This window comes from Emydura macquarii, unplaced genomic scaffold (assembly GCF_026122565.2).
Source record: "Emydura macquarii macquarii isolate MOO-44397 ecotype Brisbane River unplaced genomic scaffold, CSIRO-AGI_Emac_v2 contig_1119, whole genome shotgun sequence".
NCBI classification, from domain to species: domain Eukaryota; kingdom Metazoa; phylum Chordata; order Testudines; family Chelidae; genus Emydura; species Emydura macquarii.
This window is the reverse complement of record NW_027131256.1, coordinates 1,433,236-1,449,747: the sequence shown is the minus strand read 5'-3', so window position 1 is coordinate 1,449,747 and position 16,512 is coordinate 1,433,236. Positions and strand designations below refer to the sequence as shown.

General features: G+C 43.3%; 1 protein-coding gene across 2 annotated transcripts in view; it reads right to left on the bottom strand.

The window, feature by feature from the left end:
* The window catches only part of MAN1A2 (mannosidase alpha class 1A member 2), a 206,864-nt gene that overhangs the window by 62,370 nt on the left and 127,982 nt on the right, over positions 1-16,512 (bottom strand). For both annotated transcript variants that reach the window (XR_010919333.1, XM_067545975.1), the window contains exons 6-8: positions 9,864-9,958; positions 3,156-3,279; positions 2,657-2,750 (exon numbers count right to left, since the gene is read on the bottom strand). Coding sequence is in view for 1 of the 2 variants with exons in the window: in XM_067545975.1 (XP_067402076.1) it covers positions 2,657-2,750; positions 3,156-3,279; positions 9,864-9,958 (313 nt within the window). In the remaining variant the exon portion in view is untranslated. The remainder of the gene's footprint in view (positions 1-2,656; positions 2,751-3,155; positions 3,280-9,863; positions 9,959-16,512) is intronic.

Here is a 16,512-nt window from a genome sequence, read left to right as displayed (position 1 = left end):
TGCCTGTACTCCTCGAGAAGTGGCCACCCTCCTCTTGAGATCTTGATAAAGTGAAGTCCTCTGTGGGGTGGGGGAGACGTAGACCCTGGAGTGATGGCTTCATCTGGTGAAAATGAATAGGGTGCAAATGGGGGGGAGGAGGGGAGAGAAATCTAAGGGCTCCTCTACTAAATCTCCCTCCTCCTGAAGACTGGTGACAAGGTGACAGCTTGATAGCCGTATTCAGATTCTCACCAAAGAGCTATGTGCTGACAAAGATACTGGAGATGGGGTGAGCCTCTCAGAACTGTAACCATAAGTTACCTCGAGAAACGGGATATTCATCTGACTCATGATGTAATACAAAACCTTAGCTTCAACCTCATACTTCCCCCAAGAAGATTTCATATCTCCTCCAATAAACTGAAATCTAGATTTTCTACGTATCCATACTAAGGTAGTTGAGGTTTGGAATTACATTTTTCATTATGGTGCAAGTCAGATGAATGTGGGGAGTACACTGAGTCTGTGTGACTTGGAAGTGGAAAGTACATCTCAACAGCGGGCTGAAGTGTCTCACTGACCGTGGATAAACTGATATGTAGTGGTAAGGTGTGAGGAAGACTGCCCCTTAAAGTGGCATTTCCTTGGTTTTAATGCTTGGTTCTTGAGCGTGTAGCGAGGGTAAGAGAGAAAATAGCATGTCCTGTCGCAATTATAATTAACTTAATAGTAGTTTGATGGCAGTGAGCGACCCAGGTTAATTACATATTATATTAAGTAATATTTCCTTTTACCGTAAGAACCCAAGGGTTTATCTACACTTAGGAACTTACAGCGGCACAGCTGTACCAATACCCCTGTGCTGCCGTAGGAGCACTTGTGTAGCCAGGTTATGCCAACAGGAAAGAGCTCTCCTATCGACATAAAAAGCCACCTAAATGAGCGGTGGTAGCTAGACTGGCTGGAGAGTGTCTTCCGCCAACACAGCGCTGTATGCATGAGCACTTATACCCGGCAAAACTTAACGCTGCTCAGGGGTGTGTTTTTTCACATGCTTGAGTGACAAAAGATTTGCCAGCATAAGTGCTAGTGTAGAGAAGGCCTAAGTCTTTGATCTTGTTGTGAGCTTTACTCACAAGTCTGTCCTTCCTCAGAACTCAGAAGACTCTGTTTTGAGTTCCCACTCACTTCCTCAGCAGTGGAGATAAAAATGATCCACTGCCCATCATATTTATTCTCTCAATAGCAGTATTTTCCATTGCCTGGGGACTGTTAATTTTGAAAAGCAATTAAAGAAACAGAATTTTGCTGATGTGCCAAATGATGCAACTTTTTGGCAAAAAAGCACCAGCAGAAGCAGAAGGCTTTAAAAATGTGAACAAGAATGAAAAATCTTATTTTCAAACAGAATTGTAATTTTTTCTTTTGAGTAATATTTTCCCCACTCTTTGCTTTTACCATATGCTTTAAAAAAAATCTAATTTTTGCTGAAATAATCTAGCCCTTTAATCATGCTACTTTTCCAAAAATTACTTTTACTTTTTAGATTAATAGATTCCAAGGTCAGAAAGGACCATGGTGATAATCTAGTCTGACCTCCAAAAAGTACTAGATTCATTTACATTGGAATTCAATCTTAATAATCAGTTGAGACAAATCCCTTCATATTGTGTCTCAGTGACAATTGCATTTGAGTTCTTCTCATATCGGACACAAAGATAGAAGCAAATTCTCCATTTGCAAGCTCAGGGGAAATTCCGTTAGGCATTTATGGCTAAACCCTGGTCCCAATGAAATCTGCCTTTGACTTCAAATGGAACCAGAACTCATCCTTTAATGACAAGACAGGTTGGTCAGATTTTTTTTTTTCTTAAATGAAAGATACTTGACTGACAAGCCTTGGAGGAAAAGAACTCTCTTTATCCACAGAACAAATACAGTACCATAGCAGCAGTAATGGCTTCAACTCTGTCCTGAAAGAACTCAAGGGATAACGTATGTCTCTATGACTTAGTCAGTGCTTGGCCTGCAATGCCATCAAGAGGTCTAATTTTAGTGCCTTTGGTGAGGATGTTTTTATGATGCACACATTTGTCAGTTAGAAACTAGACTGAAACCAACTCGCTTCTCAAAGGCCACTGAACAGAAAGCAGACAGCTAAAAACTTCAGTGACTACCAGTCTGTAAGCTAGAGGTGAAAGATCCTATAGTCCACCACCAAAACCATCCACTTGAGTTAGAATGACCTATAATTAGTACTCCCACAAACGGTGACAGCTATTTGCCAGCTGGCTCACAGAAATGTGAAACACTTCTTCCCACTTTTGAGGAGGTCAAAGAAAATCAAAGAAACATTTCCAACCTGACAATTATTACTGAAGACTTTGCTGATCAACGCAAGTGAGGTAGAGACACACAGTAATATGGGAAGTGGTTTTGGGAAAGTGCAATAAGACTTGATCAAGACAATCAAATGATCACTATGAGGGATAATAAGTAAAAGATTAAATATCCATTAAATATCTTCAAGTTCCAAATACAAATGATGCTGCGTATTCTATGTACTATTCAATTTTAGAGTCTCTCTCTTACATTCAAAGTAATTTTTCTAATTCATTATTCTGCGTGAGTAATATAAACTTTAAATATTAATAAATGTAATAAAAATACTCACGCTGACCCCACCGCCCAGTCCTGGGGTTCAAATAATTTGGATAAAGTCCATTAGGACGGTCCATTTTCTGAAGTAACTTCCGAATGTGCATGACCTAAATTAAAGCAAAAGTCAGGATCACCAAAAATAATTTTAATCTACCTTCAACATTTGTTTAAATCTGGTCTTTTTTCTTCAACAGCAATTTTTCATAATTTAATTAGACAGGCTTCATGAGGGCTTTTTCTAGATGGGCACTTCCTTTTAGTGGCCACTCACTTAGATGTCTGTCATGATATCATTTCCATATATCTGTACAGATAATAAAAAAGACTTTGTCTTCATAAACTTCCACTTTGCAAAGCTGTGCATTTTGGTAATATAAATGCAAATAATGAAATAATTTTTCTGTTATCAAAAAATCTTATTATAATCAATCCAGCCCGTTCATTTCTAATAAGAGTCACAGTACACAAACTCGAGTATTCTTATAACCCTAGAAACTGAGCACAAAACTAACCTTGTTGTAGTAGACAGGATCCCCAGTCAGGTAGCTGAGGTGGACAAATTCCATGTGCAGGGTACCAAATTCAGCCAGGATGCTGCTGCCTGCAGAAGCCCAGCCCCAGTTTCGGCCCACACCACTGAGTTGCAACAGACATAAAGCAAAGAACAAGAGGGGGAAGGAAAGAACAAACAGCTCATCAGTGAAAGGATACAATCCATATTCATACAGTGTGTGTAGTAATCACATCACCTTAGATTGCCTGTTAGAAGAGCTACATACAGCAAGTTGATATTAGCCTATATCTAGAATGACAAGTGATTTCTTCTAAGAACAGGCTTCACAACTTGATAGTTTAAAAAAAATCTCGTCATTAATCAACAAAAGGCCTCCTTTGCAATATATATTGGAGGCATACCCGTGCAAGCTCTTCAAGCCGTGTTTTGTGTTGAGACTTTTGTAGATTCTGTTTATTAATAAAACCAGCCCCCAGGAAAGGGATATGGAACTCACCTTGAGAGTTTGGGCTTTGACAACCCTAGCTGGTGAATCTGCTTGCTGGCTTAAAAGTCAGTGTTAAGTTCCTAAAGGTGACTTGTTCTGCTTTCCACAAGCGAGGAGAGGAGAACCCCTCCCTTTAGGTAGCCCTTCCTGACTATCTCCTAAGCCTCCTGCTTGGTCCCTACGGAGGGACTTCCTTCACGGTTTTTTGTTCAACAGTGGACCCTTTACTATCATGTGCCCTGTCTGGAAAGTACAAGACCTAGCAATCCCCATTCTTAAAGGGTCCAAGGGCGATAGCAGACACATTATCATGCATGTATGTGCCCCGTGGGCCAGAGCCCTGTTACATGCCATCCCAAAGATACTGTCCTACATAGGAAATGAGGAGAGGAAGAGACCAGGCTCTGACTCAGTAATACTCTCTCCAAACACACAGGAAAAAGAGGTATGATAACTCGCCCCTTCCATTAAAGTTGGCAAATTCAATAGTTATCAGTGGTATGATTATATGTTCAAGTCTTTTATCCTGTGCATTTGTGATTACTAAAACAGCACAGGCAAAGCAATTTTCATCGATACCGTGCATGTTTCATTGAGAAGTCTTTAAAAAAGCAGTTTTAAAGTCTTTGGATTTGAGGGTTTTTCTAAATGTATGAAATCTTCACTCTCTAAAATAGTGGTGAATGTGTATGGTCATCGTATGTGTAAAGTATAATGGGGTATATTAACACAAACAAAACCATACCATTTAAAGTGCAGTTCTCTGAAACTGGGTCATAGAGAAAGTGAGAATGACTGTATAGCTTCAGGATTATCACATTCACCCAGAGGGTAGGGGGGGGACACCCACATTCCAGTCCCTGTTCCAATGAATATTTAGTTATTTATCCATAATTAACAAGAGCAATTGCAAGAGACCCAACTGCCAATAGCCACTGGTTAGGACACTCACCAAGGGATAGGGGATGAAATGGAGACCTAGGTTCATATCCTTGTTCCAGATGGTGCATTCAGACCTGATTCTCCCACATCCCAGGGGAGTGCCCTAACCACTGAGCCATTGGGTACCTGGGTGGCACCACCACCCACCTCTTCCTCCATTTTGTGAACAGCATCTAAGTCCCCTTGTGAACCTAGCCCTTCATTTCCAGACATCCTTCGCTTTTATTTAAAAAACAGTTAAAATGCCTCAGATCAAAACGAAAGGTATCATCTGACCCAAAAAGAAATTGGATAACAAACGTCGTTCTGTTAATGATGCATGAGGATGAATAGACTATCTTAATTGTGCTGGCTCTGGCGTGCTAGCAGAAGTAAAAATAAATCATTAAAACATTTTTTTCCCCATTATAATCTGTACATTTTACAGACAGGGAGAAGGTCTATTGAATAAAAAGGTGCCAATTTTATAATCATCTTTCAGAAGAAAATCACACTTTAAGGAAAAACAAAACAAAAAACCAGAACTGCTGCCCTGCAGCATAGAATAGTTTTCCTACAGTAACTGTGGTTCTTCAAACTGTAGTCAGTGTGGATCCCACTGTAGACATGCAGGCACCTCGTGTGTGTGGAACCAGCGTTTCTGTGAATAGCAGTGGTTGTTAGGTTCATGCATGTGCTCTGCACCTCTTCGTGCTCCTGTATGAGGATATAAACCGTGGGGTGGCTGCAATCTTCCTTCAGTTCCCTCAGAATTCAAAGCTTGTGTTGCTGAGGACTCTGAAATGCAAATCATGGGATCCACACTGATGACAACATCTCCAAGAACCACAGTCTCCACAAGGTATGTAACTATATTTTCTTCTTGAAATATGCTCATTGTGGATCTCACTAGGTGACAGGAAAGCAGTATTCTCCCTGGACGGTGGGAGCGAGGAGTTTCAGATGTATTAGTCAAACAATGATCGAAGAAGTGCTCTCACAAAATGGGCAGATGACCTGGCTGCTGGGCTATCACTGAATGGGGGTGTTTCTCATGGGGTTCTGCAGGGATTGGTCCCAGGCCTGGTGACTTGAATGTTGTCTGGTTGAGTTCTACTGAGAAAGACTTTTCCCTATTGATTCTCCACTGACAACTACTTTTTAAGACCTGTTAGTTACCCAGTGCTTAATCCATTGAAGGTGCTTTAGTAATATTTTATTGTGCTAATTTTTAATCAGAATGTTGTGCAGTGCTAAGTCAAACTGTTACAAAAATGAGAGTGTATTACATTTATGGAAATAATGATATTCTTATCCTTTTATTCTTTTTAAATTGAATCCTCTATCTGCTTTTCCATTATTTTGCCTGGGACTGATATCAGGCCAACTGTCCTACACTTACCTGGGTCAGCCTATTTGCTCTTTTTGATTATTAGCACAACATTAGCACTATTCCAGTCTTCCGCTATTTCCCTGGTATTCCAAGAGTTATTAAAAATTAGCATCAGTGGAGCAGAGATCTGCTCAGCCAGCTATTTCAGGGCTCTTGGACACAAGTTATCCTGGCTTGCTGATTTAAAAATGTTTATCCCTATTAGATATAAACATCCTCTCTAGTTATTAATGGACTGGAATCCATCCTCAAGGCATACAAACACACTATCCTGCTTCTTTCCAAATACAGAAAAGAAATATTCCTACATCAGTATTAACAATTTTATTTTCTCCATCTAGTAATGGGCCTATACCATTGCTAGGATTTCTTGTTTTCTTAACATACTTAAAAAATTCCCTTTTATTGCCCTTAGCACTGCCAGGCATGGATTTTCTGCTGATGTCTTCAGCTTCCCTTATCAATTCATTACACCTTATAAATTCTAGACCTGTGACTTGGACTGCTTGGAGATATTGATGGTGTTATGCGGGGTGGCAGTGGGGTCTCCACCGAGTATGGTGTGCAGCTTGTTGTAAAAGTGGCAGGTCTGCAGCTTGGCACCAAATCGTTGGCCTTCTGTTATGCCTGCTGCAGCATCTTGGCTTTCATGTGGCACTGCTGCTGGTCTCTGTCAAGTCCCTTTTCATGCATACCCTGAGAAATCTGCTCATAGGTGTCCAAGTTTCTATGGCTGGTCCATAGCTGAGTGTGCACAGCCTCTTCTCCCCACAGGCCCGAAGTTCCAATATCTCTTGTTTCCTACAGATCGGAGCTCATCTGGAGCATGAACGGGCATGGTCACCTGGGCAGTTGCACACAACAGTGGAGAGCTGCTAGGTGTGCTCTCCAAGCAGGTCAAACAGGAAAAGGAATTTCAAAAAGTCACAGGGCTTTAAAGAGGAAGGGTGGCTTCCAGTCAGCATGACCTCAGGGCAGTGGAGTTCACAATGGTGACCAGAGCAGTCAGTGTGGGACAGCTGCTAGAGGACAGTAAGTGTTGAAGTAGGTAATGCAGTGTCTACATGCATGTCACGTCAACTTCTGTACATCGCCCTTAGCTCAACCCCACATTGGATGGTGGTGTTACTATATCGGAATAACAGGCCAGTTACATCATTGGCAGACAAATGTAAGTGTAGTCACATACATAATTGGGTCGACGCAAGACACTTTACGTTGACATAACTTGTAGGTTACAACAGGCCTAAGAGTTATATTGCTTCCAAAGTTGATTAACTGAAGTGGGATAAGATGCCAGCTAAATAAAAAATAAGAATTTTTGTGTGTCAAACTAAGGCAGTTCATGATGAAAAACTAAAGTTTATATATATGGAAAATACTTTCCCATGTAGAAAAGCCCTCAGAATTTATAAGTTAATGAATTAGTTTAACTGAAATTAATTTAAATGGGTCCTTTAAGAAATGTATTATCAGTTGTCAGACTTATTTTTAATATCTGGAATAGTTCATAGAGTTTAAGGCCGGAAGGGCCAATTTTGATCATCTAGTCTGACCTCCTGCATAGCACAGTGATAGAATGTCACGCCGTGAAATCAAGCCCATTACTTCTGATTGAGCTAACAATAATGGAAAAATACAAACTCTTCAAACTCCAAAATACAGTTAAAACTAACTGAAATTTTGTGCTTGGCTATATTTGAAGGCGGTGTTGGTGGGGGCGGGGGGGGGGGGGGGGGGCCGGGGAGGGTTGGTTGATCACTTTTTGCCATTATTTTCATAACTGACAGTTTCTCATTCTACTTCAGAAAATTCCACAGTGAATAGCTCTCTTTCAAAAAGTGCTCCTATCTCCTACTGTTCTCAATGGGATTGAGGCCACGTGCTGTGCTTGGCCAAAATGGCCATGTTCTATTCATCAGCTTCTCATAGTCCACTCTTCCATTTCCTGATAGCACAGGGAGACATCATCTTCTATGAGGACAGCTTGGTTTAACTCCCACAGGAAACAATGGGAGTCAGTACCTGCTTAGTAAGAAGGCATCTTAACAGACGGTAGCCTCAGTCACGCTAAAGACAATGGGAAATGGTGGCCATTTTGAAATGTGACTCATCATATGTTTCTGTTCAGGAGATTTTATTCTTCAGCCTCTGATGACAGATAAATTTTCAGTTATGAAAAATGACAGCAAAAATAACTATTAATCTTAAATACTTATTTTACCACTCACCACATCAGATCTACTCAACAGAGAGCATAGGAGGGATGAGAAACCTTGCAGTGTGTATGAACAGTGGACAGAAACTAGGACTTGTGTAGGCAGGAGAGTGTAGAGAACAGGAGGGAGGAAGAAAATAGGATAAACTTCCTGCTGACTTGCACTACCAGCTTAGCTGGCTAGTATATTCTGGCTGCTTTGTGTTGCTCCAAAGCAGCATAAAGCAGCCAGTGTGTACTAGCGAATCAGACTCTGTAACAGATACATGTTTTTAAATGATTACCAGTTGATACAACATACTTACAAATCATTAGATGACTCTCAGAGTACCCTTACCTTTGAGTTTCTTGTTTAGTGTTCATGTGTGAAATTTTAATAATTTCAAAACACAATCATAAACACCCTTATAGAAATTCCCAGACAAAATTGAGGTGAAGATGGAATAAATGTTCACAGTGCTTGACAGTAATTTAGGGTAAAATACATTACAGAGATGTTGTGATTATCACAACCCGAAACATTATAAACCCAGGAAATTCAGAGTTAAGTTTACAAGTTAAAAAGAAATTAAAACAAAATGTAAGGTATGGAAATGCACTGTAGGGCATCCAAACAACCTTTGTCCTGAAGACATAAAGGAGGAAAACAAAAGAGAGAACAAGATCTAATGTGTCTTTAAAAATCAGTTTAATTTAATCTGAAACCACATATATTAAAATGCTTTAATCATACGTTCATTGTGTGACATCATTATGAGGCAGAGTTAAGGTTATTTGGGTGCCCTAATTGTTCATTTCCATACTTTAACGTATTTGGATTTAATTTTAGCTTAATCTTAACTCTGAATTTCCAAGATTTATAGTGCTTTGTTTTGGGGTAATTACAAACACCTCCGTAATATACTTTACCCTAAATTACTTGTATATACTCTCAAACTTAGCTCCCTTTTAACATAGTATTGTCTGGGAATATATTAATAAAAAGGCTTAGCATTTAGATTTTTTGAGGCTACATTAAACTGGAATAATGAATGTGAAACTCCGGGTGCTACACAATAGATAAAGTACATACAAACATTAATTAAAAATGTAATTTAAAAATACAATTGTGAGATGACTGTAAGCCAAGGAAGGACATTGTACATTATATATAATCATGAGTCAAGACTCTTCTTCCAGTTACACCAATGTAAATGAGGAGTAACTCCACTAAGTCAACAGAATTACATCAGTGTGAAACTGGTATCATTGAATGGATAATCAGTCCCTTCATCTTTACAACTATTTTGAACCTCTGCTGAGGAAGGTGTGGCCAATACACAGCCCACACAACACACAAAGCTCAGGGAGTGTAACTATGTTGCCTGCATCAGGTGTGGTCTACAGTGACCGCAGGTCCCAGTATATAAAGCTCATTATAAACTACAGGTTCTGGGCCAATACATAGCATTGCATAATAGACATGGAGCTATGGGCTGAACCTTTATATGCAAAATGAGAGCAGTCACAATCCGCTACATTTAATGTTAATGTGTGTTAGATAAAGTCCTCAGGCTCCTAGTATATTTATACTCAAGTGTAGCGAATGTCACTTTGGCTGTATCTTCTGCACTTCCTCTGCCTAAAAAGGACACAGATATGCCATTATGATTTTGGTTTAAAACTAAGACAAAAGAAAATCTGTTACCTTTTCAGATTCACCATTGCCCAGGGAATGCCTGTGGGTGTGTTAAAGGCCGGAAGGAGCTTTCCTGCCAGCTGCACTGCTTTGATCTTGAACACCTGTGACAGTAGACAGAAGGATGAATTTCCAACAAACCTGGTTTTCTTTAGCTTACTATGAAATAAAGAGAGATTGTCACTTTAAAACATATGCATCCCCCTTGCCCCATTAGGAAAACTTTAGATTATCAAAAACGGAACTTTTTTTCTGTTTTCTTTTCACATTTATCACTTATTTTTATTTGTTCACTCCCCACCTTTCACTTAGATTTGAACATGAAAGAGGGACTGGTCAGTTTCAGTTTTGTGCTTTCATGCTCAACAATGCTGCTCTTTGGCTACACACTGAAGAATATGAAAAAATGTCAATTACTGTTATTTGCAGTGATGTTGTAACCATGTTAGTCACAGGATTTTACATACAAAGTGGGTGAGGTAATATCTTTTATTGGACCAACTTCTGTTGGTGAAAGACACAAGCATTCAAGCTTATACAGAGCTTTTCTTCAGCTCTGGGAAAGGTACTCAGAGTGTCACAGAGACCATTAACTGCCCACTGTTGGAGGCCCAGTACAATATGAGTTGCTTGACCACTGTCCTATAGACCTAGCATAGCTTCAGTTGCTTGCTTGGCTGTTCTGACCCCTGTAGCATGACATCTTCCGGTTGGCAGAGATGAATAACCTTATAGCTGTCTCAGTTTCTGCACAGCACGGCACATAACAAGACAAAATACAGATACTGTATGCTTGCAGCTGCACATAGATAACGGTGATGGGAACAACAAGTTATCCTTGAACGTCTGGGGGTATGCTGTTTTATTGCCAAGGGGCATATTTTTACTCTGCCCCTCCTATCACCAGATGTTGTTTTCACAACCCCAATTATCATGGTGAGAATGAAATGTAGTTAAGGGTGGAAACCTAATGTAGGTAATTAGCATATATGATGAGAGAGAGATATTACGTGAAGGTTATATTATGGAAGGGTATAAGAAGCCACCATTCAGACAAAGGAGGGCACTCCATCAACACCTGACTCCGCGGGAGGTGCTGCCAGTTGGACCAGAGGATCCACTGACTCCCTGCCGGGGCCCCTGAAGAAAGCCGTTCCTATATACAGCCTTCTGAGTGACTGTTTAGCTCTCCAGGCTTAGTGAATATGTTATACTGTGGTTAATTTTAGGCTTTGTATCTGACTAGTATATTTATAGAAAACCTTGCACATTAAACTTTATTGATCCGCAAATCGGGCGTACCGTGTCTCACGGGTATCCACACCAACACCCACTTCACTTGGAATAGTCTTTTGCAACATGTGTTAACTCTTTATGCTTAACAATCTCTTCTACTTTGTATTTGGCTGAAGCACTCTGAGTACCTTTCCCAGATCTGAAGAAGAGCTCCATGCAAGCTCAAAAGCTTGTCTCTTGCACCAAAAGAAGTTGGTCCAATAAAAGATATTGTCTGACCCACCTGGTCTCTCAATTAATATTAGGTATTGGAAAACACCTTCACAAACAGTTAAAAATTAAAAAAGGGTATTTTTGAACCAAAAGCTGTAGACAGAGTCCATGTAAATACACAAGTATAGTAAGTAGAATTCGAAATTCTACCTGTTCCATCACATGAAGTATGACCAGGTGGAGTTCCCACCCTTCTTTGAATAGAGTATACACACACCGTATATACTCCGAACTTAGCCTGTCTTGGGAGTTGGCTTCACTGATAGCTTGAACAACAAAATCTAAATCTCAGCCTAACATTTTTCCCTAAATGTGACTATTGCTAGGATTTCCCTGAAGGATTAATTCTGCTCAGTCTCTATACTAGGTCCGTCTGCCCAGGAAGAATGCTCCAAACCTCATTCTATATGGCTGGAGCTAACAAAACCCACCTACCAACAGTCAACAGTAATTCATCTGCATCTTTATGCAGCATTCTATGCAGGGTTCTGGAACCTGTCACTATGCCACAATATCTGTGGAAACCATACCAGAATCTATCCTTGTTCTATTTTGTATTAAATGGCAAAAAAAATTTGGTTAACCCAGAATTAAGGTCCTAAAATTGATTCCTGTGGAACTCCACTAGAAACTCCATTTGATGATGATTCCCCATCGACTACTACTTTTTGAGATATGTCTGAGACAGTTCTGAATTCATTTAGTATGTGCTGTAAGGGCTAATTATTATGAGTGAGCAGAAGGCCAATGGTTCACAGGGCAGAGCAGTGAGCTGAGACAGGACAAGGTTCAGGTCCTACAGGGGAACTGGCTCTCTAATCTGAGGGAAGAGTCTTTCCAGCCCCTTGAGAAATCTAAAAGTCATTGCATGAGAGAAGACCGATCTGCCCTGAATCAGTGGGTGGAACGCCAATATTGCCTCTAGGTAAACTTTCACCGACGAAAAGACTAAGCCTCCATGTTTCAAATGAAGTACGTAGTACAGGATCATCTGTATAGAAGACTTTCTCAGTGACACCCTGTGATCGGCTGCCGAGCAGACGAAGCTCTTGCACTTTGCTAGGCAGGACGCTCTAGTGGACAGCTTTCTGCTTTCCAGCAGCACTCTCTGGACTTGGGCCGAACAGTGTCGCTCTTCCCCGCTCAGCCACGCAGCAGCCAAGCCGTCAGATGTAAGGAGGCTAGGTCCGGGTGAAGCAGCCGGCCATTGTCCTGGGAGCTGAGATCCGGGCGCAGCGGTAGAGACCACGGCTGAGCCACAGAGAGGTCTCGCAGCATCCCAAACCAGTGCTGGCGAGGCCACTCCGTGGCTACCAGAATTATTCAAGCTTTGTCTCTCTTGACTTCCACCATGACTCTGTGCATTAAACGCATACATGAGATCCCCCGACCACAAGAGTAGAAACGCATCCGACAGGGAGCCGTCCTCTGACCCCAACAGAGAGCAGAAGCAGGCACATTTCCTGTTCTCCCTGGTGGCAAACAGGTCCACCCGGGGAACTCCGGACATATGGCTTCCTGGAACAGGGCTGGGGACCTGGCTCCTCCGTGCCTGTTGATAGAATACATTGCCGCTGTCTTGTCCATGAGTACTCTCACTACTCTGTTGGACAGATGAGGCCGAAATATCTTGCAGGCCAGCCTGATGGCTCTGAGCTCCTTGACATTTATATGCATGCTTAGTTCCTCCCTGGACCAACGACTTTGCATTCTGAGGATCCCCAGGTGGGCCCCCCACCCCAGGTCCAAAGCATCTGGGACCAGGGACCGCGTCGGCCTCGTGGCCACGAAGGGAATTCCTGCCAGTACCTGACCGGGGTTTATCCACCACTCTATAGAGGTAAGTATGTGAGAGGGGATTGTGACCACCCTGTCCAGGGAATGTCTTGACGGGGAGTATACCATAGCCAGCCACATTTGGAGCGGCCGCAAGCATAGCCTCGTGTGGCGGATCACATAGGTACAAGCCGCTGTATGTCCTACCAGGCTGAGGCATACCCTCGCTGTGGTAATGGGGTGGCCCCTTAGGCTGGCTATAAGCTTTGTCATTTCCTGGAATCTGGTGGCGGGCAGCACTGCCCTGGCTTGTATAGAGTCTAGGACTGCCCCCACAGACTCCAAAGAGTTCATCCACCGGTTCTTTGCGCTCCTCTATCTTAAGGCCCAGGTTAGCTGCTACCCTTGTCAGCAAGTCCTGATGTGCCCTATTATCGTCCAGCGGGACCTGCAAAGGACCTGCTACTGCCTCATCCGGGGAGGATGAGGAGGAGGCCAGCAGTTGAGGGGTTGCAGGCACCTCTTCCCGAGATGGGGTGGCCCCCGACAGGCTGCCTGACAATGACTCCTTATGATCTGAGTCAATGCCTCACAGTTGGTGCCATTGTGATGTCCTTTGAGGATTGTGGCACTGAAGCTCCCATAGAGGAGAGTGGATACACCACCGCAGGGTGGGGGAACCCCCAGGGGTTCCAGTACTGCCAGGGTGCAGACCAGTCCTTGGAACCATCCCCCCATCTGTGGCAGCATAGGGGCAGGCACAGGCAGCTTCATAGCTCATCCCCTCGGTGGAAGTACCACTTCATCTCCCGAGCTCCAGGAAGAATGCTCCGGTAACCACTGGGGTGCTGACCTCATTTGATTATCTGACTCCCAGCGTCGAAGATCTGGTGCCGGGGAGAGGTGACCAGAGCCAGATAATTGTTGATGCCGCGATCTTGTCTTGTCCCTGGCTTTCCTATAAGGACTCGCATGGTGCCACGGCTCCAGTGCCCTGCTGCGTGCCAGCAATACACAACGCCCTGGACTTGGAGAACTTCGGGACTCCGAAGAGTGCCGATGTTCGACAGATCGGTGCCGATGTTCCAGGGACAGGTGCCTATCACTCAGTGACCGGTAGCTCGACCTCGATCTGTCCTCCTGCGGCTCTGGTGACCGGTGCTGAGAGCCTGACGAGCACCTAGAGGTCGGTGAAGGGCGACCCGCGTACAAGAGCCGGGGCCATTGAACCAACGTCGGCGTCCCCCTGTGTATCCCCGGTGCACTGCCCTACCCTCTCATGGCGTAGGTGGCACTGGCGAGGCCAACAGGCTCCTCATTGCCTGGAACACCTCAGGCATAGAAGGGACCAACAGGTGATGCGGCCCTCTGCCGCTCCCCGGAGTTGGCGGTGGCGCGGTAGCCAGACTCGATGCCCGTCCAGGCGGAGACCGTTTCTGAGCTAACTCCGGCTTCTTAGAGGCTTTCTTAGCTGCCTTCTCTCCAAGTGCTCCTTCTTCTGGTGCTTCTTCAGCACCAGAGATGATGAACAGTGCCGGGGGAGCTCCAATGCTGGCGGAGCGCTTTTCAATGAGGCCACAGTATTCAGTTCCGACTTCAGCTCTGATGCCGGTCTGAGCGCCGTTTCCATCAGAAGGGCCTTGAGTCTTATATCTCAGTCCTTCTTGGTTCTCAGGCAAAAGTTCTTACAAACCTTGCATTTTGCAGAGAGGTGGGCTTCCCCCAAGCACCTCAGATAGCTCTGATGTGGGTCGCTCAATAGCATAGGCTTCCTACAAGAAGCGCAGGGCTTGAATCCCGGGGACCGGAGCATGTCCTGAGCCTGAGAGCTTCCTTAGCTTCGAACCTAGCTAACTATTAACTAACAACAACTTTCTAGAACTTTGAAACTATATACACTGGTATTAAACAGACAGAAAACCACAAGGAACACGGAGACTTGCGAAAGCAAGAGAATAGTTCCAGCACCGTCACAGGTGGTAAGAAGGAACTGAGAGGGAGGGGGCCGGCAGCACCATATATGTGAGCGCATATGCATGCCGCTGCAAAGGATGCTAGAGCTAGCCGTTTGAGTACCACTAGGGGAAAAACGTCTGGCACCGGTGCACATGGCATGCACACACACCAACATTCAGAATGGACATGAGCAAGCACTCGAAGAAGAATCTCCATCTTACCATGTTCAGTGATGCCCACTGACCAGTGTAAGATCATATAAGTTCATCAATTTAACACAGAAATTGATATGCACCAGCCTTGCTACTCCAAGCGGAGTCTCCAGCACACTTGAAACCAAATGCCCTGCTTTAAATAAAACAAACAAACAAATGTATTAACTATAGAAAGATTTTAAGTGATTATAAGTCAAAGGATGACAAGTCAGATTTGGTCAAGAGAAACAAAAGCAAAACACATTCTAAGCTAAGTTTAACACTTTCAGCAACCATACAAACTTAGCTGATTCTCACCACAGGCTGAAGGTCTCCCCTTTGGTCAGCACTTCAGTTGCTTGGTGCTTGGTTTGTAGATGGAGGTGGAAAAGAGAGCATGGCAAATGCCTCCCTTTTTTCAAATGTTCCTTCTCTCCTCTGAGGCTTTGCCCGCCCACAGGGTCAAGTGACAGACAATGTTCTTGTATTGTGCCATCCATGTCCTGAGTCAGTGAACTAACCCCATCATGGCTCCAAGCTGGCCAAGGGAAGGGAGGTGACTCACTGGAGAGTACCATTAATTTTCTGTTGATGGCTAGGCCAGTCCTTTGTTCGTGGAAAGCTGATCTGGGTTTGTCCTATACACACCTTGACAAGGTGTGAACTGCCCCTGTGCTTCTGGAGAGTTTTGCCTGGATATGTTTTTAGCCATGAGGCCACATCTTTGGGAATATTACATAGTGAAGTCTCATACCCATACACGTGTGACACACTGTACCCCATGTACACCCTTATGGTATGATCTGTGTATCATTCATGTTCACCCTTACAGTGTAATTGTGTATTGTCTGATGCAAAGTATGCATTATTGTTATGGTAGCATGTTTCCTGCAATGTCATACATATGTACAGATATGGAACTCTGCTGTGTCATCTCCCCAAATGTGTGTCTCACATGGTTTGAATAGATCCAGATGAACACAAAGCTGTGTCTCCATGCCCCCAGAGACATGCATACAGGAACAATGGAGTGGCCTAAGCACCTGTGAGCACTTTGACTCACATGGAAGATATCATGCCCATTGTTGAACAGGGCTGATCACCTGACCCCAGGAGTAGTTGGGGAAACTTGTTAAAAGCTGAGGTGTCTTTGTCTCTTTGCTCTCCCCTGGAATCCATCTTCTAAGCTACACCAAAGGCTGAGAATCTACCCACAGGGAGGG